Raw genomic sequence first — 22,976 nt, 5'->3', positions numbered from 1 at the left:
AAGTGTTTCGTTAGCTGAGATGCCAAGTTCTTATCAACGGTCACACAGGGACACTCCAAGGAAGAGACACTGGTTGTAAAGTCCCACGGCCTTTCCTGGTGAGGCCAGACGGCCGCCCAGCATTTCCCAGACATGCTCTCCTGAGACTCGGCTGGGACTCTCTGGGAGGGGACCCTGTGCTCTCCTCTCCCACCCTTCCTGAGGCCATATGCAGGAGGGAATTCCCTCCGGTACAAATCTGATGATCAACTCGCACCCATTCGTGCATGCTGCAGAGGTTGTGCAGGGTCTGTTCTTGCAGACCTTCCCCATGCACCCCCCACCTTCAGCGCCCAGCCCAGTATGCCCTCCATCAGCATCCTGGACCCTGGGGACTGCAGCACTGGATGGAGGTCCAGGGAGGGCGCCGCGTCCACTGGACAAGTCAGCCTGGGACAGAGATAACTGTCTGTGTCTGGGACTTCCAGGGAGAGGCAGCGAAACTTTCCTAAGTTTCTGCTGCCTGTGGCTGTTGTCAGGGTGCCTCAGTGCCCGTTGTGAGCTGTGGGGCTCCAAACCCACCTGTAGCCCATGTCCTGGCACGCTGCCCTTCCGTAGCTGTCACTCCAGTCGTCCCGGCACACGGGGTGCCAGGACTTCCTCTGGGGCGAGTACACCTGCAGGATGAAGTTCGGGCCGTAGAGACGAACTGCAGGAGAGAGAGGGCTGTGAGTGCCAGGCAATGGTCCCAACCGCCGCGTGAGCCCCACCCTTACCCGGGACACGGAGGCTCGCAGGTGGCCAGTTCCTCTCCCTCCGACGCTGCCCACCCAGGAGGGATGCCGGGGAACCCTTCTCGCCTCCTGAAAAGGGCTCTTTACCCAAAAGAATTGAAAACAGCGATTCAGACAAAACTACGACCACGGCGTCCCCGGCAGCACAGTCACACAGCCAGATGGCCGACACAACCCGAGGGTCCATCAGGGCGTGAATGCACCCCGGACGGCCCATGTGCACCATGGACTGCTCCTCGGCCTCAAAGGGGAAAGAGGCACCGACACACGAGAAACATCCGTGAGCCCCAAAGACACTGCTGAGTGACAGAAGCCAGACACCAGGGGCGGGTCCCACTTCTGTGAAATGTCTGCAGTAGGAACTGGGCAGAGGCCCAAAGGAGGTCGATGGTTGCTCAGGGCTTAGGGGCTGGGGGGAGCGGTAAGGGGGCGCCGGCTCAAGGATTGCTTCTGAAGCGACAAAAAATATTTTAGAACCAATCACAGTGATGGCGGCACATATCTGAATAGGTAAGATCCACTGAATTGTACCACTTAAGTGGATGGGTCTTGTGAATTATATCTCCACAACACTGCTTTTGAGGGATAAATGAAGAAGATAAAAGGGTTTTGAAAAGTGCTCTTTCGACAGTCGCTTGGAGCAGCAGGTTGGCTGTCTCGCCCAAATCCTGGACCCGGGCAGAGCACCTGGGGGCGTGCGGAGCAACTCCTGTAAGGCTCCGCCTCAAAATTCATCCACATGTTGCCCAAACCACAGCTTTTTGAAGAGATCGAACTTTATAAATACAGCGTGAGCCCCTCCCAATTCCATTCCTTCCTCTCCCCAGAAGTGGCTGCAACTCAGAATTCTGCGAACACTCCGTCCTGTGGGGGACAGTCCAGCAGGGATTCGTGGAGAGCAGCGCTGCGTGGCCTGGACTGGCCGGAGTGTCGTGGGAAACCGGCCCCGTGGCTCGGGGGGACACGTGCGGGACCTTCACCGTCGCCGCCACCGGCCCTTGACTGGCTGGACTGTGTGGCTGACACTCCTCCGTGAGATACCAGCCTTGACCTAATGATTTCCCATCACTTCCATGAGGCGTGATTCCACGTGCTACGTGTGAACTAGCCACGTGTTCGGGGTGAGTGGGTGGACAAATCTGCTGGATCCGGACAATAGAATAGGACTCGGGGCTAAAAAAGAAATGAGCAATCAAGCCATGAAAAGGGGGACAGGTACATGCCTGTTACCAAGGGAAAGAAGCCCATTGAAAAGGCTAGATACTGTGGGGTCCCAACTCCTCGGCATTCTGGGAAATGCAAAAGTGTAGAGACAGTAAGGTCAGTGGTTGCCTGGAGGTGGGGGTGGCGATGGGGGTATGAACAGGTGGAGCATAGGGGATGTTTAGGGCGGTGAAGTTACTCTGCATGACACTATGAAAATGCAGACACGTCATTATACATTTGTCGACAGTGTCAAGAGTGAGCCCTAAGCCCTAGCCGGTGTAGCTCAGTGAATTGAGCGCGGGCCTGCGAACCAGACGATCGCGGTTCGATTCCCAGTCAGGGTACATGCCTGGGTTGCAGGCCAGTTCCCAGCAGGGGACGCACGAGAGGCAACCACACATTGATAGTTCTCTCCTGTCCTTCCCTTCCCCTCTAAAGATAAATAAATAAAATCTTGAAAAAAAAGAGTGAGCCCTACGGTGACTGCAGGACTTGAGTTAATAATAATGTGCCAACATTGGCTCCATTGTAGGGCATGGATCACACCGACGCAGGTATCAGAAATACAGGCAGCTGTGAGGGGCATGGGAACCCTGTATCTGCTCAACTGCAGTACAACTAACACTGCGCTAAAAAATAAAGTCTACTCACTTTTTAAAGTAACCAGAATTAAATATACTTTCAAAATTGAAAATAAAATGTAAATGGGCACGGTAGACAGTAGGGGAGACAGCCCCGGCTGGCATGGCGCAGTGCATTTGGTGCCGGCCTGCGAACCCAAGGGTCCCCAGTTCGATTCCCAGTCTGGGGCACGTGCCTGGGTTGTGGGCCGGGTCCCCAGTAGGGGGCGCACAAGAGGCAACCACACATTGCTGTTTCCCTCTCTCCCTCCCTTCCCCTCTCTCTAAAAAATTAGTAAATAAAATTTTTCTTAGAAAAAGAAAGTAAAGGAGACATTTCATTTCTGATTTGTGGATAATTCGGGAGATCCCCCCCCTTCCAACCAGGTGCATTCCAGTGCTGACTAGGAGGACAGCGATGCACCTACAGAGCCTGTGCTGGGCTTTTTTTCTGTTTTAAGTATCACGAAGTTTTCAGCTTGACTGACATATAATGGACAACTAAACTCTGTGGGTATCCGAGGTGCACAACTTGCTGTTCTGACAGACATTCGCGTTGTGAAATAATCACCGGAGTCGAGCTGCCTAACGGATGCGTCACTTCAACCTGTTCCCTCGCCTGCTGCCGCCCGCCCTCTGTGGCGAGGGCACGGAGACCTGCCCTTAGGGAATCTCGGGCGTCCACACGGTGTGTCAGCCGTCCCCGCCAGTGGCCCTTCCGCCGCTCTGCTGGCCTTTTAACACTCACAGAAAGCACAGCAACAGACATAGAACGCAGGATTGATGTGAGAATAGATACACTATCTATTTACACTCATAGGCCCTTGGGAAGAAAGCGCTACACACTCTGGAACGTTCTCCACGGGCTGGGTGACGTTCTTCGGCGTCTGAGGACGAACACCCCCTGGAAAAGTGTTTCCCCTCTACAAGGACGGTTAGAGGCACATCTCGTGCACGGTCTGCTCCAGGAGAGATCACACGTGTCACGTTCGTCTACCTTGTTGTGTCTGAACAATGATGGAGGAGTCAGTGCCTCCCTGAGGAGGACCCAGCGCAGCACAGACGCACAGCCCTCCGACGCCTCGGCTGGCTTCTGGAGACGTTTCCTACCCCACGCTCGGGGCCTCGGCCACTGTGGGCAGAACCGAGCGCCCACCGGGAGGAGACTGGCGGGGGCAGCAGAGGGAAGGGAGAGGAGCCCCTGTCCCGATTCCCTGGTGCTCGTCAGCATGTGCCGCGGAGTCAGCTGGATGGCAGCCATTGGGAAATGGCCTTGACATGCAAGCAATATTCGCTTTTTTTAATGCAAAATCTTGCTTGAACGAGAAGCGAAACCTCGTATTAGTTGCCTTGAAGGTAAACCGTTACTGGCTGGTGAACAGGGGTGTGTGTGTGTGTGTACACCTGGTACGTCTGCAAAAGAATGTGTGTTTGTGTACATGCTATGTGGACACGGCAGTGTGTGTTTGTATATGTGGTATATCTGTGTGAGTGTGTGTATGAGCATGTACTTTACATGTGTGTTTGTATATAGCCTCAAAAACTCTCCAGTTTATGTATAAAAATGGAGACAAATATTATCTATCATCACTAAAATAAAGTGTGCCAAGAGTTGGAAGAGTGAGTCATTTGCAAATACAAACACTCCCAACCCGGAGCTCTTGGCGCAGAGTCTGAGGCTTTCACCCGGGGACACAGGTGGCCATGCAGGTGGCAGAGGCCCACCGGGGGCACAGGCTTCCTCGGGGAGGAACCCACAAGCCAGGGCAGATGGAGCATCCCACACAGGTGTCCGACCTGGCGGCGAGGATGTGCAGGAAGGGGACGCTTGCCGAGGACGACCACGGGGGCAGGAAGAGGACCACGAAGTGCACAGTCTTTCCCCAGCGCCAACTGTGGGTCGAGCAACCAGCCCCCAGACGTGGTGTCGGTGGCAGCAGCCCAACCCTGGCCCACGACCATCACCTCTCCTGTCACAGCCACGGACACCTCATGCGCTCCCCACTTCACACCCTACACTGGCCGCTCCTTGTCACTGCCATGCAGTGATGTCCTGTGGCAGACGGGAGCGGGCCTGTCCCAGGAACCGGCCCTGTCTTGTCCTTCCCACTGCTGTGTGATGCAGGGGAAGCAGCACGCCCTCTCTGAGCCTATCTCCTCCTCTGAAAACCGGGTTAACCCAAGGCTCCAGGTGGGGACTCGTGCGGAATGGACCGACGTGCGGGATGTGGGCCCTCGGCCCCCGGCTGCGTGCATCGCCCCACTCACCGCACTGGTTCTCGTCCTCCCCGCTGGGACAGTGAAGGATCCCGTCGCACCACTGGAAGGCGCTGACACAGGTCCCCGAGGAGCCGCACTCCATCGACGACACCGTGCACTTGCTCTCCGCTGGCAGAGAGACGGGAAGGAGACACCCATCAGGCTCAGAGACCAAGGAAACTGCCCCACGCCCACCAGAGTTCTGTCGTCCACCCCATGTAACAAGGGGGGGAGAAATCTTCTGCTGAACTTTAACAAGGAGGGACATTTCCTCGCTGCTACATATCAAAGAAGACAGGGCCACAGGCCAACGACACAGAGTCCAGAGGGTGCCCTCCAGTCAGGGTGAGGGAAGGACCCCTGGCCTCGGACAGGCTCCAGGTCTTCTCTGCCCCACGGGGATCCCCGGGGGTCTGTGTGGCCCCAGGCTGATGGAAAAGGGCTGGTGGCAGAGGGAGGGCCTCCCGGGCCAGCAGTGGCCGCTGCTGCACGCTGGGGTGCAGGGGACCAGGTGTGGCCCCAAGGCTGGCCACAGTGGTCAGAGTGCCAGGTGGCACCAAGTGCCCCAAAGCACTGGGTAAACTTGAAATACTTCTGCCGAGTGTCAACACTACACACATGGCTCAGAGTTAGGAAGAAGCAGGCAACTGGGACAAAGGTTTGCCAGCTTCCAAGAGGGGTCACTCATGTGTCACCGCAACCGAACAGAAGCAAAGGGAAGGCAGCTCGTTGTGTGTGAGAGAAACTTCAGGAAGGGCCGTGGGAGGGACCCCCAGCCCAGGGAGCAGGGCCGTGGAATGGTGAGCACGCTGAGACAGCCTGAGCACCCATCCCCAGCCCTGAGTCGCACCCTCTCTGGCTTCAGGGCGGTTGCACACTTACTGAACTTCCAGAGCAAGACCGAGGCCACCACGGCTCCTGCGAGGACGGTCACCAGGGCGAAGGTGATGCACAGCGCCTTCTTAGTCTCTGAGAAAAAGACACGAGCTTACAATGTGTTGCAAAGTTCTGTGTGTGTGTGTTTTGTAAGTTATTTTTATTTTTTCCACATTTTTTATTGTTGTGTAAGTACCATTGTCTCCATTCCCCCCCCACCCCAGCCATCCCCACTTCCCACCCGCGATCCTACCCGCCTTGGGTTTTGTCTGTGTGTCCTTGTATAAAGGATATGTCCTTTATACATGTTCCACAAAGTTTTTCCTGAAGTCACACTCTCAAACTTTATCCACTACTCCTATCATACAGCATATTAAGAAATAATCGTTTATTATGCACTTAAGTGGAACACAAAATCAGTGTCTCTCTCAGATCAATCAATACATTTTTTTTAACAGTTTAAAGTATGGTCTTTCACAGAGGAAAGAAGGAAAAGGGTCGAGTCAAGGAACACGCCTATGAAGGACCCAAGGACAAGGAAAATGGGAGGGGAGGGTTGAATGTGGGAGAGGGGGGTGGGCAAGGCAGAGGAGAGCCATGGGGGTGGGGAATGGGACAGCTGTAACTGAACAACAACTAAAAAATATTTTTAGAGAAAAAAATAAAGTATGATCGTAAAATTGTTGCTGATTAATATAAAAAATTGCCTGAAAGAGGAAAAGTACCTTGTTTCGGTAATTACAAGCATAAGCGAAATAATAATAATGTCCCCCAAACTACCACCCCGAGGGCCATGGTACTCCAGGCGAAGAACCGCCTCCCCCAGGACTGTCAGTGAAGGCCACGGTAGACCCACGCCGGCCTGCTCCAGCCCCGAGCCACCCGTGGGTCCTTGCACTCCCACTACTTGCGGCTCGATGACTACAGAGTTATGTAGGTGCTCAGGGGTCCCTGTGGCCACTGGCTACCATGCCATTTGGTCTGAGAGCAGGGACGTTTTCAGCTAAGAACGAAGACTCTGGAAAAGGTAACCAGCGTTCGCCAGTCAAAGCTAACTGACATGCCACCGTGGGTCAGAACAGAAGCCGAAAGTTGTGTCAAGCTTCAGAGGGCAGCGCCAGACGCCCTCATGCCCAGCCGTTCCCCCGTGGAGGGCGGCCCCCCAGGCCCAGGTCCTCCTGGCAGCCTTCCTGGGAAGGAAGGTGGAGGGGAGAGGGGAGATGGGGGAGAAGGCATTTAAACGGACCCTCCAACTGCTTCAGCTGATACAGGAGGACTCCCGGCGGGAGAGGAAGTCGGCGTGGAGAGGACGGCACACCGGAGTGCACATCTGTGCTGCTGGAAGTCCCGCAGGGCGGGCCTCTGGAGTGGAGAGCCCAGAGCTCTGGTGTGGCTGGGCTCAAAGCCACGCCTCCCGATGCTCTCCCATTCTCGGAATTCCAGTCGTTCTCAGACTGCAGCAGGTTCAGGGACACCTGGGGAGCCTGCGGGCCAGCTTCCTGGCTGCGGCCCACAGCCAGAGATTCTGATTCAGATGGGGTTGAGCGAGGCGTGAACCTGCAGCCCTGACAGCCTCACAGGTGAGGTCAAGGCCACTGGTCTGAGGAATGCCAAGGGCCACGCTGCCACAGTATCAGAACTTGGCCTACGGTGACTCCATCTGAGGCAAGCTGAGTGAGGTCAAAGGGGCCGCTCTCTCTGGGGAAATCTCACATGGCCAATACTACCCATTGGCCAAGGATGGTTATTTCCTTTGTACGACTTCCGTGTATGCCATTTTATTTAAGAAAAAAAAAACAGCTTGCCGGGTGAGTTGAGGGATATTAAATTAGGTGGTCATATCCTCTCGGGTGTGGGGCAGGCACTCTGCCCAGGTCTCACGGGGAGCAGTGGGCAGCGGGCGCTCCGGGGTTGTCTTCGGTGGACAAGCATTTTATCCTCTGCGTCCACTCAGACCAGACTCGACTCAGGGCTGGTCCGCAGCTGTGTCTGCTGTTGAGTTTCACGGTGACTTCGTCGTTATCGACTGAGCCTACCGCTGATTCAGCCCCCGGTTTCTGGGGCTCCCGAGAAACGGCAGCCCAGGCTGGTTGAGCCTCATTCTCCAAACTGACGCTGTGAGATGTGTGCACACCGATTCGGGGTGACACCCCCGTGACCGCGGGGTGCACATGGACTCCCCACACTCGGTTTTTCTGTAAGCCTGCAACTACTCTAACCACAACAGTGTATTGTTGAAAAAACACTCCCAAGGCCAAGCACTCCGCTCATAAAACATCCAGGGCCGGGCGGAGGGAGGGCCTGCTCCAGCGTGGTTGGCAGGGCAACAGTGTGGGTGTAATGAGTTGCAGTTTTAATTTGAACATTTCACCTAAAATACCCCATGGTGTGCTTGAGTGTGATAGTGTTATGTTACCCAATCACACACTTGTGATTGTGTAATAAAAGATTCTGTAATAAAAACAGGGTGTTACTTGTGCCGAACCCTGCATGTTTTATATGTTATAACCCAACAGAATGTTCTAACAATAATACCAAGGTAAGTTGAGGAAGCTATTTTAGAGTTTGAAGGGCAATTTTAGAATGCCAAAACCTTATGTGTAGGCTCATCGTCTTCTCTTATAAAAAGTAACTGACAAGAGATTTACATTCCCATCCAGCTGCCCGCCGTTACCAAGTTTCCCCGCCCCCACCCCAGAAGAGTGAAAGCATGCGTGGGCTGTCTGAGTCGGCCCGGGTTTCGGTCACTGGTGTGAACACCGCCGGCTGGAGGCGCTGACCTCAGGAAGGAACCGCTGGTTTCCGAGCCCTGTGCTCTCTCTTTTGGAGGCAGGCGCCGCTGTGAGGGCTCCCTCAGCCCCCCCCACCTGGCTCCTCCCACCCTGACCGAGGAAGCTCTCCGACTGGCACCTCAGCTGGATCCTTCTTGGTTTGGGGGCATCCTGTGCACAGCAGGATGTTTAGAAGCAACCCTGGCACCCACTCAGGACAGGTGGGCAGCAACCGCCCCCCACCCCAGTTCTAACAACCAAAACTGTCTCCAGACAAATATCTCTGGGGGTCAAAATGACCCCTGACTGAGAATCACTGGTCTCAACCTACCCAACCACCAGAAAGACATCAGCACGGAGACGGCACTTCCTTGAGCAGAGTCAGAGGGGAAGAGAGAAGCTCAAAGGCAAGGAGAAGAGACCATTGAGGGGAGGAACCAGGGAGGGGGTAGCAAACACTGGAATGAGCCCCGTGAAGGGGGAGGGGAGCAGAAACACAGGAGTGTGGGCCAGCGCTGGCTGCCAGCTGGGGGGGCCAGGCAGGGGGTGCAGGGCCCCCAGTAACACGGGCGCTATGCATCGCACCAACCCATGCTGCCGTGAGCCCATGGAGGCTCACTGTACCGCTCACCAGGAACAGCACAGGCTGAGTGCACATCTCCCCAGATAAATAAAAACACCACTGGTGCCAGCGTTAGTCCAGACAGCCACCGTGCTGGCTCCAGGAGGGGACGGGCCGTCCCGGTCCACTGCCGCCCTGGGCCGCTCTTCGCGGACGCGAAGAAGAAGAAGGGGCCCAGGGAGGAAGGAGACAAAGTAGAATGCGAAGCAGGGAGATGAACGCGAGGACACGAGAAACACGCGATCAAGTGATGGGCAAAGGACACAGAGCCGTGGGTCCCTGGGCCTTCGTCCCTACAGCCCGTGCGGGCCCGCCCGTCTCGGGTCGTTAAAGACACACTGCGGTCACGACGACCGCACAAGCCCCTTCACTCCCTAAACACAAAACCTTTATTGAGCACCTCAGCCACAGGGGCTGAGTCTAAGGAACCATGCCACAGGGCGGGTCAGATAGTGGACTCCCGAGTCCTGATCTCGCCACTTATTTATTTACGATAAACCACACAGACCAGGAACAGTGAGAGGCCCACTCTGAAAGACCATCGTGGGAGGCAAAGCTGAGACCAGGAGTTAAGGGAGCGCCAAGATCTCTGCAACCCAGAGACTCTGGAGAAAGGCCCCAGGGCAGGGGGTGGCACCCGGCAGCATCCAGCCTGGACGCAGCCGAGGGGGAGGGGGAGGGCACGTCAAACAGACCAGCCCCAGCGGCCGGGACCGCTGGCCATAGAGCTGGTGGGAACGGTGAACCCACCAGAGAACATGAGGGACCCCAAACGTGGGTTCGGGTACAGGAAATAAATGCAAAGAAGGTCCTACTTGAGGTGCACAGTGTCCCCGAGGAAGGTTTGGGCTGCGTGCGGACGGCGGGTGTTGAAGCGTTCGTCAGCACCCTCACGGTGTAGTGGGGCACCGCGGGGGGGTAGTAGTGAGCAGGATACATGGAGAGGGCGTTGGGGGCCCTGGCGGGCTGCGGCAGGTACAGGTTCTCGGGCTGGTAGCCATGGTTTTCGTAGTAAGGTCCGACGCCGGGTGGTAATCCCTAAACAATTAAAAAGAAGATGGATAATTTGAAACCCCAATGACCCTCAAGGTTAAATACAGGGGCTGGCACAAATAATGTCCCTTTTTTTATTACAAAATCTTCTCTTACAATATCACACTCAAGCACACTATGTGACATTTTAGGTGACATGTTCAAATTGAAACTATCAACTGTTACCCCCACATCATCACCCTACCAACCACACCTGAGCAGGCCTTACTTCTGCGAGACCCTGGATGTCCCACTGGGCGTCCCACTGGGCTTGGACGCCACACTGGAAGCAGTCAGGAGAGTCTTTAGGGTGTCTATAACAATGCTGAAAGCTAAACTTACCTAGACTACAAGCTAACCAGAAGTTTTAGCTCATTGTCAATAGGTTTTATATTTCTTTGTTTACTACTCATTTTTAAAAATATTTTATTTATTAATTTTTAGAGAGAGGGGAAGGGAAGGAGAAAGAAAGGGAGAGAAGCATCAATGTGTGGTTGCCTCTCATATGTCCCCCCACTGGGGACCTGGCCTGCCACTCAGACCTGTGCCCTGACTGGGAATTGAACCGGCAACCCTTTGCTTCACAGGCCCGAGCTCAATCCACTGAGCTACGTCAACCAGGGCTACTATTTGTTTTTAACTGAGGTATAATTGACAAGTAATATATTAGTTTCTGGTGTACAACATAATAATTCGATTGCCACAATGAATCTAGTTAACTTTCATCACCACACACAGTTATAACTGCTTCTCTTACGATGAGACCTTCTACAGATCTGTTTTCTTAGCAGCTTTCAAACACATGATACAGTGTTGTTAACTCTACACCGGCTGCCCCAGATCGTATAATGGGCAGTCCATACCTTTTGGACCCTCTTCATCCATGTCATACACTCAGGTTTTAAGAAAAAGAGTAGAAGTCTGGGAATTCTGAGTCGGCACCTGGAGAATGGGGTGCGAGGTATAAACTAGCGATGCCAGCATTATAAATACACCCATTTTGCAGAGAGATGCGTGAGTGACAGAGGCTAAGAAATTTACCTATGCGTGTTATTTGCAAATTCCTTTTCTGGCTCCTCTTGTCTTACAAAAATGAATCCTGCTTCCACACCATCTCTTCATGGGCATGCGCCTGGTTTACAACTGGGGGCCCTGAGTGGTTCTGCCCAAAACAATGTCCTTGCTCAGCACATGCATTTTTTTGGAGAGTGCGTGAACCTCTGCAGCCCTCTCCCTGCTGCAGGTGGGATTTCTGGGTCCCCAGGTCTAGACCCCACCAGCCTTCTATCTTCCCCGAGTCAACACCCCTCCGTCACCCGCTGGCGGGAGGCCACACTTGCCCTCTACCAGCGTCAGAGGTCCCCACACAGACCTTCTTCCCACTCGTCGTTAATTTCTCCCCTTATTTCTTATTGATTGCAATCTCAGAGAGGACCATTACTCTGAACAGAGGCAACACAATGCTGAGAATTTTAAACGGAGCCTCCGGGGAAGTGAGATTATACAGAAATGAGCCCCATGCAGGCTCCCAGCTTAATAACTCACCAACGCTCTCCTTTCAAAAGTCCAAACGCTATGCGTCTAAACCAGAGCGGCAGACAGGAAGAGAAAATGAGATGCAATCTCCCATCTAACTGGGGCGCCAGAGGCAAAAACAGGCAGTGCGTGTGTTCCGCCTCTATCGGCCACATCTGAGAACACGCCGTCCACCCAGGAAAGGCTGAGGCAAGCACAGTTTCTGGTCCTGGCAGATTCCCGAGCAGTGGATTTGAAATTTCCAATGGGCCCAGGGAATATATGTACCGGTAACAAGTAAAGGGGTGGGGTTGGGGGGCAGGTGTATTTTGCAGCTCTGGGAGCTAGAAAATTGTTGTCAACCACAGCTCCCCTAAGTGCACTTTCCCAGGTATATGAGAAGTAAATAAAATGAGCAGGTGAGATATGACAGTGGACAAGGAGAGTGCACTTGTCTCCAGTGCAGGCTGGGGTCCAGGGAAAGAGAGCCAGCCCGACCCCCCAGTCAGCCACTCCTGCCCCAGCGTATCAGGGATACACAACAGTCTGCTGGCCCCTGCCCCCTGCACGCTTCCTGCCCCTGCACTTACCTCCTCTTAGCACCGTCCTGCCCCCATCTGTTCCCACGCTGACGCTGACCTCCGCCCCATCCCCACCGGCCAAGGCGAGGACCCACATCTCCCCGCACCCGCCCAGGGCTTTGAGGCTCCCATCCCTGCAGCTGCTGTGCGGCCACACCCTGGCTCCTGTGCACCTTCTGTGCAGGTGCACGGAAGACCTGGCCCAACATCCCACATCACACGCAGTCCAACAAAGAGCTCTGAACAGGCCGAGCAACACCCCCCCCCAGGAAATAGCAGAAGAGAACAAAGAAAAGTCCAGGAGGATAGTAGTTAATCACTTACTGAGTTTAAAGCCATTCCAACTTTATCAGCAGCATCAGGTAAGGGTAGGTATTTGGAATGTTCAAGATGACCTAGAAGAAAGAATGGTAAGACTGTCATTTCCATAACAGTTTCCTTCTAGAAAGAACTAGAAGACTGCCCAGGTGAGTTACCTCTCTCCGGAGCAAACAGCCTAGTCCTCCCAACAGCTAGTCACTGCAGACGTCTGGGAGCGTGGCCACGCCCTCCCGTAGGTGACCTCTGCCCAAAGGAGAAGCTGGGGACTAGGCGCACACAGCAGGCGACTCAAAGCCTCAGGTCCCTCAGAGGCTATAGGGAGGCAAACACCTGGAGCCAACTCCTGGCAGGGCCACTTCCTGGAGGTACCACTGGGCAGTGGCTGAACCGAATGACAGCCGGTGCCATCAGACGCACAGACAGCACCCGCGGGCCTGAGGTGCAGCAGGGGCCTCGCACCCTGAGCCGGTGGGCCAGGACTTAGGACCAGGTAGAGGCCACACCTGACTCTTTAAAGAAGCCGGACAGAATCTTCCACTTCTTAATAAACACATACTTAAAAAATAAAACACATCTACACCCACCCACTCCTCCATTTACTGGCCTAAATCCAGAAAGAAAAGAAATTCAGAACTAGCCCTGTGGACGGTTTCGAAGGCAGAGAAAGCTCTGGGCCGTTTGTTTGCTGACGTCCCTGAACAGTTCGCAGCGACATCCAGGACTGTCCTTAGCACTCGAAGCTCTATAGGAAAGCCCACCTGACCTCCCTCTCCCTCCTGGGAGCAAACAAACGAGGCCCCTTCCCTGCCTTCTGGCCACGACCATGCTTCCAGGAAGGGCCTTTGCAACCCACCACCCGTCTGCAAGACCGTGTTCCAACGATTGAGCTCTGGACCTGGAAGCTGGCCAGACCAGGTCCCTCTACTCGCCTGTGAAGTGCCTGGCATACAGGAGGTGCTCATACAGCAGCAGGCAGCACAGTGTGTGGTTAAGCCCCCGACCTCTGGGACCAGCCTCTGGGTCCAGACCCCAGCTCAGTCCCTCACTAGCTGTGACCTGGGGCAAGTCAGTGAACGTCAGAAGGCAGGGGCGTTGGTGGGTGTCGGGAGACAAATGGATGCTGGTGAAGCTCTTAGTGCCTGACACACAATAAAATACGTTTCTTTTTTATTTAGTTATTATGATTGCATTTATTTATTTACTTACTTAAGAGAGGGCAAGGGAGAAAGAGAGGGAGAGAAACATCAGTGTGTGGTCGCCTCTGGAGTGGCCCGCGACCCAGGCACGTGCCCTGACTGGAGATGGAACAGGCAACCCTTTGGTTCAGAGGTGGTCACTCAATCCACTGAGCCATGCCAACCAGGGCCGTTTCTCTTTTAAACAAAGGTGACTGAAAGACTGACCACTGTTGCAACCCGCCAGGGGCTGAGGGAGGGAGCAGAGCCAATCGTGGCATTTGCAGATTTGCATCTGGTCAGCGCTCCAGAGCATGACGTCAGCCCGCATCGAGAATCCAGCCCAGCCCAGACCACGGCAGCAGAACCCGCACGCCCATGCCCTTCCTGTCTCCTTAGCAAAGTTATCATCTGATTCATTAACCTAAAAATAACAGGAAAACAATACCAGGATGGTTTTTCCATTTGGGGAAACCTCGCTGAACACATCCCCTCAAATGCACCAGATCATTTATTTACTCTTCATGTAGCTAAAATATAAAAACGAGGACATATTGGTAGCACTGAGGTTTTTGAAGATTTTTTTTAAACGTCAGTAGCTTTCTGGGTAAAAGGAAAGAGAACTGATGCAGGAGGGAGGGGCCCCCATTTAGAGTACAAATCTAACATTTAAGCCTTTAAATGGTGTGATTATCACACAGGAACACACCTGTCCTGCCTCTGCCTTTTGAGGAGAGAGCCTTCTAAGACTCAGCACCCACCCAGAAGCTCCACTCCCTCTGGTCTAAGCAGGAATAAACTCGTCACCTTCCTGAGATGACTTTCAAAAGAGCCCTGGCCAGGCAAACTTCCTCGCCCCTCTGGTTCATCTGCTCTCGGGTGGCAGCCACCACCTGTGCCTCTGAACTATCTCACCCGCTATGGGTTTGGATGAAGTTTCAGGAAACGAAAATTCGACCCCACTGGCGGCTTTCCCAGGCGAGGAGCCCGCTGAAAGGAATCGATGCTCCAAATCCAGGCTTCCTATTCTTTCAAGATCCCTAACAGTGAGACAAGGAAGCCGAGCGGAGAGGAAGGCACACAGGGAGCCACGGGTGCGAACTGTCCAGTAAAATCCCGGGGACCCAGAGGGACGGCAGGGCGTCATCTCTCACCCAGCGACCCCACGGCCCACGAGACTCAGAATGGAAAACACTGAGCGTGCCCAGTACAGCTCCCCAGACTTTGGAATAGAAGGCCAGACTCGAGACCCGCTGCCTGTGATGCTCTCTGGCCAAGCAGCAGGGATGGGCAAGGTTCTCACAATGGGACTGGGTCTGAAAGAAGACCCGTTGAGCACCTTGGGTGACTGGCTCCTCTCTTCACCGGCGTGTCCACGCCCACACAAGACAGCAAATCTCCAACTGGTTCCTGAAAGGAGCCAGGCCACTTAGACTCGGGAGAGAGAGAAAAAGAGAGGGAAGGAGGGGGAGAGAGAGACAGAGAACACTGTGCCACGAGCGATCCTTGCTGTTACTTAAAGGTCAAGGGTGATTGCTCTTCCTTCCAAATGCCAACCACAATAAAGCACTTTTCCTTTAAGGGACAAAAAAACAAATGTGCCCCGAAGGTTGCAACCCCACCTTGTTGTCAACCAGCTCCACCACCCTCCACGTGAGTCACACCACAGAACAGGTCTCGTTTCGGCCCAGTGTGGGCCTTCCTTCCCGGGAGCCGAGTCACACCTGAGTCACCTGCGATCCTGCCGTGGACTCCTACTAGCTGCACCCGTGACCTGACCCAGCGGTCTCTTCTCAGGGAGTCTTCTCTCCGGACACCCCAGCGCCCGTCTGCCAGAGCCTCCTCCGGGAACCCCCAAACTAACACAAACGAGCCCAGGCTCCCAGATGCCGGTTCCCACACGGGGGCTCAGGAGTGTTCCCTGTGACCGAGGCCGTGCCGACTTCGCCACTCACCCCCGTGCATGCATCTGCTCCAGCACGCAGCCCCACTGGGCGCCTTCAAGGGGCACCAGGTGTGACGAGGGGTGACAGGCCGACAAGCCCTGCCTTCCTGGGCCCCAGATCCTATGTCTCTTCTTCAAATTCTAAAGCACCTACAGCAGGTCCTCCCTACCCAGTGGACAAATGGCCCACAAGAGTCCCTTATGTCTCGAATGCGGAACAGAATCACGTTCCACAAAATGATGCGCTGGGGCCTGTGGGGACAGCATGCACGGTCCAGGATAACAGGCAGCGGTGAGCTTCAGTGACAGTTCTACACAAACCCGTGCAAGGGAAGTCGACAAATGGCATATGCAGTGACGAGAGACACAGACAGGCGTCACCTCGGGACAGGCACTGCCCACAACATTCGAAGTTCTTTTCTGATGAATGCCTCATTGTCCCCACACATGTTTCAGGGCAGGCATTGGGCGCGGCCCCTTTTTATTTTTATTTGTTTTAAATCCAGCTGGCATCACACAAAGAAACGGCTCCAGTGGGTTTCTGAGCTCCAAAGGCCTGTTGAGTCAGATGCAACGTAAGGGCGAGAGAACTGGGAAGCCTCAGCACCCAGTCAATGCCCCTCAGGTCCAGGGGCCCCAAACGGAATGCACCCCTAACATGACAGAGCCCCGGGTCTCTCCAAGGGGGTGGGGTGTGCAAAGGCCATTGGCTAAAGAACTTGCCCCAGTCGGTCTGGGAAATGGGGATACCAATAAACAGGGTTAGCAGAGGACAAGCCTGACCCGGGAGGAGCGCTCAGCCCTGACACAGTGTCGGCAGCTGGGAATCCACCTTCCCGAACCTAAGGGGCCGTCCTGGGCAGGGGGCTCCACTGACTCCGTGTAAACCCGAAGGACGAAACCAGGATCATAATGGGCAGAAGTACCAGGAAGGCGGGTTTAACTCAGCCCAGGGAAACCACGTTTCAACCACGAGAAAGTTCAAAATGTCACCTGGGTTGCCTTGGAAAGGACAGAGGTATCAGTCCTAAAGATGTCTGATTTAATACTAAAGATCATTTCTCAAGAATATTCTAGAACAGAACTGGGCTTCAGCTGGGAGGCCAGACGTGATGACTCTTCCTTCTGTGTGGTCAGAAACTTGAAGAGTGAAGCCTGCCGTCCCTAGAAAACCCAGACCGAGGGCTGAAATGAGGTCAGGGGCGGCGTCCGGCCAGGAAAGCCCCTTGGACGGCAGTGACCTGAAAGGGAACCCAACACCGGGTCTCGAGCCACAGACAACCAGCGACAGTAAAGACTGGGCTTTGTTTCATCCCCCAGTTCAGCTCTCACTTGGAAATATGTTTCTAGTGAGCGTCCACTGAACCGTCAGCGCCGCACCCCGTTCCCCCGGCCTCCCCGAGCGCCCTCATTCTTCTGCCTGTTCTGTCCTCGGGTGAACTTCCAGACTTCAGCAGGTGCACCTGCAGACACCTGGTGCCTCCAAACATTTTCTCTTTCTTACCCTATTTCTGAGCCCACACCTCCTCTTACAACCACTCAGTGCTGCCCCCGCCTCATTGATGTCTGAGGCCTCACCTCCATCCCGACACCCAAACCAAATGCCTGCCATTGTCCCCTGGGACGAGTCCTCTCCTCCCCCTCCTCCTTGGCTCAACTCTAGTAAGAGCAAAAGCATGTCTTTGGGTCACCTCCTCTCTCCCAGCTCCCCCTCCCGAAAATCGGTGTCTGCCTTCCTCCCCAGGTGCTTCTGCTGCCGCCCATGACACTCCCCCATGTCCCAGCTCCTCTTGTCCTGACCACTGTCTGGTGGCTGGGACAAGCCAGGTCCCAGGCCAGCCGGGCACTTCTCCCTCCTGACCTCAGACTCCTGCTCCGAAAGGTCCCCAGGCCGCCCAGCCCTCTGTAGTGGGGATCACAGGGGCACTGTGTGTCCCCTCACCGTATACCAGCGCCCACTGCCCCGAGGACCTGTCGGCCAGAGCTCCCCAACCCCGAGTCAGGAAGGGAGAGCTCAGCTAGCCCAGCCCAGTACATATCTCATCTCTTAGGCCCATGTCCCGCAGCCACCTAATTGGTCCTGGGCCACAGTTAATCTCAGGGGTCCCTGGCAGGCCCCTGGGAAGTAGGGAAGGGCCATGGAGAGCACCAATGGCTCAGCAATTGTGGGAAGTGGAGCCACCCTGGGGGAACCCAGAGCAGTGGGAGAGAACAGCGGTGGGCGAGGCCCCTCCAGCCCCTCCGTGACACCCCTCCCCAGCTGGGACAGCTTCCGATCCTAAGGTAACCAAAACCAACCAGCCAACAGACTGTCTTCCCTTTCTGCCTCCACGCCCAAGGCTGAGAGTGGAGGGAGAGTTTCTGGCAGATTTAGAAAAATAGACTCCCCGCTCCCGGAGTCTGTGGCAGCAGCTGGAACCAGGACAATGATTCCACTTTGTTACAAAGCTGTCCCTGTCGCCCCCTGCCAGGACTCCTACAGCAGGGTTAGGAGGAAGAGTGGGAGTCGCCAGCTGGGCGCTGGTTTCCTGGTTCACTGCCCGTCACCCCCAGGTCGGACCCAGAGGGACAGTCAGCGCACTTATAAGATGGCGATTATTCCTGGCGTGATGTCCTGCGAGCATCGAGGCTTCTCTCCTCTGTAAGACATGTCACCAGCATCTTGTCCCTGGACGCCTCATCCCCCAGGAGGGTCAGGCCCACAAGCAAGCCCCTTTCCGCTGAGGATCCCCAGGTCTCGTTCTCAGCATCTCTTCCTCCTTCTCTCCTCTGGCTTTCATGCACTCAAGCCCCCTTAAGGGAGGCAAGAGCCAGATGGCCGGCCCTCACCCCCAGGTCCCCTAGAGGAACTGGGACACTTTTAGCTCACCTCTCTGCCAGCTTCCTTCCAACGGCGTTAAACAGGTAAGGAACACCGCCCGTCTGAAAGGAAGTGCCACATCCCCGTTCGCTCTTATCCCAGTATCAGCGTGGTCCAGTTTGCTCCTAGGACCAAGGTGCCCCCCCTGCCCCCAGGGCAGGGCAGGGCAGCCGGGGTGGGGGGGGCGGTGCCAAGCTCCAAGGTACTCCAGGAGCAACGCAGCTGTCCTTAGAAGGTTGACCTTGGGGGCACCCATACAAAGGAAGTTGCTGGGGAACAAAACAAAGGGCCACACCAAGAACTAAGGACCATGCAGCTCACCTGTTGCTAGTTTTGAAAAACAGAAAGAGAGGTTTCAATGACCAATCTGCAGCCCCCACCCCACCCCGCACTGAATTTGCTTGCTCAGTGGGGCCCTGGCCTCCGCTGCTAACCTCATCTGCCCAGCAGGGTTTGCTGGAGTGCGGGGTGGAGGCAGACTTCACCTCTGGAAAAGCTGGGGGAGCAGGGCCCACCCTCTGGTGAACTCCTGGGGGGCTCCCCACCACCTGGCCCACCAGAACCCCTGCCTCCCCACCTCGGCAGCAGGGATGGCCCAGGAACCTGCGCTTCTTCAGTGCCTGCAGGTCCCCTGTCCTTGGAAACTCTGAGCCACATTCCCCGTCCTTGCCCTTAGTCTGGGGGGAGGTTGCCTTTATTCTCACTTCCTGGTGAACGTTCCCACCTCCCAGGCAAAGTCAACAACCTCCCCTCACTTCAGGTTTTTTAAACATCTTGGAACTCCTCTTTGCTGTCTCTGTAATTTTCCATTCTTTGAGTGGCTCTCCACAGCTGTGAGCGCCAGGAACACACGGTTCAGAGGGCCTGTGGGTGCCCCTGACCTTAGCCCCAAGAATACCAAGCGTGTTTGAATCAAGGGGTGCTGCGGCCTGGAGGCAGAGGCCTTGGGGAACCAAGCCCAGCAGGCCGACCTCGGGCACCCCAACCCCCACCAGGTCTGTGGTCCGTGCATCCCAAACCAGATTCCAGACCAGGGCGTTATGCCCTCAGGCAGGGTGGCTGGGACAGGTAAATGCCTGGGCATGAGCCAGTGCCCAGGGAGGGGGGTAACCCGCAAACAGGGCCTCTCTGAGCGGACTCCCAAACTTTTAGGCCATAAAGCAATTCTCCCGCAGGAATGAAGGTGCCCGCTGCCTGGCTGGTACGCTTGGCTGCCCGGCCACTGTCCCGAGTGGCACACGCGGTGGACCCAGACTTCCCCGTGCCTGCACTTCCCTGCAGGGAGCTCCTAAAGTCCAGGACTGCTCCGCCCGACCGGTTCCTGCGGGCGCCCGGTGCCCAGGTACACGGCCGTGAGAGCCGCTGCCGGGCCGCGGCCAGGGCTCAGGCTAAGGGCAGTCCCTCCCCGGGGGCCGCCGAGCTCTTGGTGCCTCGTGCGGGAACCCTTCGGGAGCCTTTCCCCACCGTCCCCGCCGCGCCGGCCGTATCGCCCCGGGCATCTCTGCGGGTTTCCAGTTTCTCCCAACCTCCGGAGGGAACCAAGAAGCAGGAGTTCAGGTAACACTCCAGGGCTGCAGAGATTTTCCCGAAACAAAGAAAAAAAGGATCCACAATCCCCTCCTCTTCCTCGTTCCCGAAGGAGAAGTGTGTACCCCTGGTCCCCATCTCGGGGCCACAGAGAGCAAGTGGCGCAGGAGTCGGTTCGGACCCAAAGGACCCGCCCAAGGGACCCCCGAGGCACCCTCTTCTTGTACCGGTTGGCAAGGGACTCACAGGACACCCTGGCCCGGACGCATGATGCCAGGGGCCTCCGAGCGGCGCGCCAAAGGGTCCCAGGCACGCGGCATCCTCCCAGCCCCCACGGAGGGCGCTTTGCCCTGCTCAGCTCCTCGTGTCCGGCACCTGCCGCGCTCGCGCTGCGCACACCTGGCCTCTCCTCCCACACCCGCACCGAGTGCGTGGGTCGCCCTGGGCGCCCGGGTCTTCCTCTGGCCCCCGGGAGCCCTCACCCGGCGCCCGGCAGGGAGACGCGTACCTGCAGCTCCCCGGACGCGGCACTCCCGCCCCTCGTCCTTCCTCCTCCTCCTCCGCCTCCTACAGAGCTCGGGTCCTCCTCGGTCACGAGAGGTAGTCGCCGACCCTCCCCGGCTCGCGCTTTAATCCCAGGAGGCGGTGTCCGAGTGCCCAGGGCGACACCCCCGTGCAGGTACCGGTCACCTCTGGCGGAGAGAGGGGCGGGCCGGAGCTGCGGCTCCCGCCGGGCCGGTCCGGGCGGGGCGGCGGCGGCGACGGCGGCGGCGGGAAGAGGCGTTCCCCCGGGGAGAGCCGGGGTCGGGCTCCGGGCCCTGGCCTGCGGCGGGACCTAGAGGGAGCTCCGGGGACGCTCCCCGGGACTCGTTTTCCGCCCGCAGTTTAGGGCCGGAGAGGAGCGCGTTTCCCTTCCCAAGTCAGTCGGACCTCGTCCCTCGCGGGCGCTTCCAGCCCAAGGACTCCATTTGGTTCAGGAGAGGGGTTCCGGCGCGAGCTGGCCCCCCTTGTAAAACCAGGAGCTCCCGTAGACGGCCGGCCCGAGCCAGGTCCCCGAGCCCCGCTTGGCCTCTGCGCCAGCGGCGAGGACCCAGGAGTTGGCCGCTGGGGACCCCTGGGGACCGCTGACCCGGGCGCTAGCGCGGGACGCAGCGCGGCGTGCGCAGGACCCTCTGTAGTCCCCAGGAGTCGCCTTTCTCTGCCCTCAGGTCTTAAGTCCCTTCCCCCCACCTTGGAACGTCCCCAGAAGTGGCTCTAGGACTCCCCGCCCACCAAAGGCAAGGGGACAGCGGGTGAGCAATGGGAGCGAGACAGATAAACCTTAGTCCAGAAGGCATGGCTGCCCACCACCCAGCAGCCCCCATTAAAGACTCCTTCCAGTACTGTTTGCAATACACCAGATAATGTGGATTACTTCAGAATAAGGTGGAAACACAAAAAAACCCGACTTCATTCCAAGTCACGCTGCCTTGGCTCCACGCTCCTTCCTGGCCTGGCCTCCCTGGGAGCTGGACTTCCCTAGTAAGATCCTCCACCCGGCCCCTTGGCCCTCCCCCGGGCCCCTTGGCCCTTCCCCCTGAGATCTACAATAGGGGGCTGTCCTGCGTACAACCCAGTCCTAACCACCTCTCATACTTCACTGGTGTCCAGCTTGTCCTAAGTAGAAGACCCTCCGAGACCAAAGAAGTCATGCCCTCTTGTGGTGGCCGTTCTCTCAACTGATTTGACTGGTGGGCTTGGAGCCCCCTAGGAATGAAGGACACCATTGTTCCCCAAAGCCCTGATGTCTGCCACACACCAGGGAGTCTGTGTGTGTCTCTACATTCAGTTCTCCTGCTTGTTTTCTTGACGTTCGTGTCCCCTTCTTTTGGCAACATTCTGTAATTTCTGTGGGGGCACACATAGCCCCCAGGAGCAGACCACCAGCCTGGGGCACCACCTCCCCGCAGTGGTCCTGGACTGGCAGTGCCCCGGGCACATGACAAAAGCAAACTCATGTCCTCTCTAGTGGAACACTGCCTGCCCTGGCTAATTTCACGTGCCAACTCAGCTGTGCCAAAGGACGGCCAGACTGCTGGTCAGCTGTGCTTTCTGGGTGTGTCTGTGAGGCTGGGCTAGGAAGGAGGTTAACATTTGAGTCAGTAGCCTGAGTGAGGAAGATCCGTCCTCCCAGAGATTGGGCATCACCCAATCCTCTGAGGGGCTATGTAGAACAAAGAGGCAGAGGATTTGTCATGGCTGCCCTCAGCCATCAGAACCCCTGGGTCTTGGGTCTGTGGGCTCACACTCAGTGACACCACCAGCTTTCCTGGTTCCCCAGCTTGCAGATCACAGGTCATGGGCCTTCTGGGTCTTCACAGTCACGTGCATCAATCCCTGTAACACACATACACCCCCATCAGTTCTGCTTCCTTTGGGGAACCCTAGTACACCCCCTCACCCAGGAGAAACCCCCATGCCAGCCACAATCACAGTGAGATTTAATTCAAAGCAATTAAAGTAAGACATAAAAGTAGGCAAAAACAGCAAGCAGTATAATCGTAGATATTGCCACTATTAGACACATTATTAGATGAGACAGTAAACATGTTTACTATTTAAATAAAATAAAAGAGAGAATCTGAAAACTGAATCTGAAGAAAAGATGGCTTAAGATGACCTGGCAGAAGTGGGGAGATAATACTAAAGAGAACTTTTAGAAATAAAAAATGCAAATTTTCAATAGATGAAGGAGGAATCAATGGCATGAAATACAAACCTCCAGATATTCGGATATAGGGACTAAGTTACAGAAGAAGCTAAGTGGTATGAAGAATAGAATATGATTATCTAAAATATGTCTAATTAGATCTCCAAGTGTGATAATAAAGAGAACAAGGTAGAAACAATATTT

General features: G+C 55.8%; 1 protein-coding gene across 6 annotated transcripts in view; it reads right to left on the bottom strand.

The window, feature by feature from the left end:
- The window catches only part of TMPRSS2 (transmembrane serine protease 2), a 54,905-nt gene that overhangs the window by 10,988 nt on the left and 20,941 nt on the right, over positions 1-22,976 (bottom strand). For 2 of the 6 annotated variants that reach the window (XM_037144605.2, XM_037144606.2), the window contains 6 exons: positions 22,369-22,459; positions 12,580-12,650; positions 9,943-10,165; positions 5,741-5,827; positions 4,868-4,987; positions 562-688 (listed from right to left, as the gene is read on the bottom strand). In XM_037144605.2, coding sequence (XP_037000500.2) covers positions 562-688; positions 4,868-4,987; positions 5,741-5,827; positions 9,943-10,165; positions 12,580-12,594 — 572 coding nt within the window. In that variant the 5' untranslated portion in view covers positions 12,595-12,650; positions 22,369-22,459. The other 4 variants (XM_037144608.2, XM_037144609.2, XM_037144603.2 and 1 more) reach the window with 4 other exon arrangements.

This window comes from Artibeus jamaicensis, unplaced genomic scaffold (assembly GCF_021234435.1).
Source record: "Artibeus jamaicensis isolate MK-2021 breed Jamaican fruit bat unplaced genomic scaffold, CSHL_Jam_final scaffold_474, whole genome shotgun sequence".
NCBI lineage: Eukaryota > Metazoa > Chordata > Mammalia > Chiroptera > Phyllostomidae > Artibeus > Artibeus jamaicensis.
The sequence above is the reverse complement of the archived record's forward strand: the minus strand, read 5'-3'. Positions and strand labels throughout refer to the sequence as shown.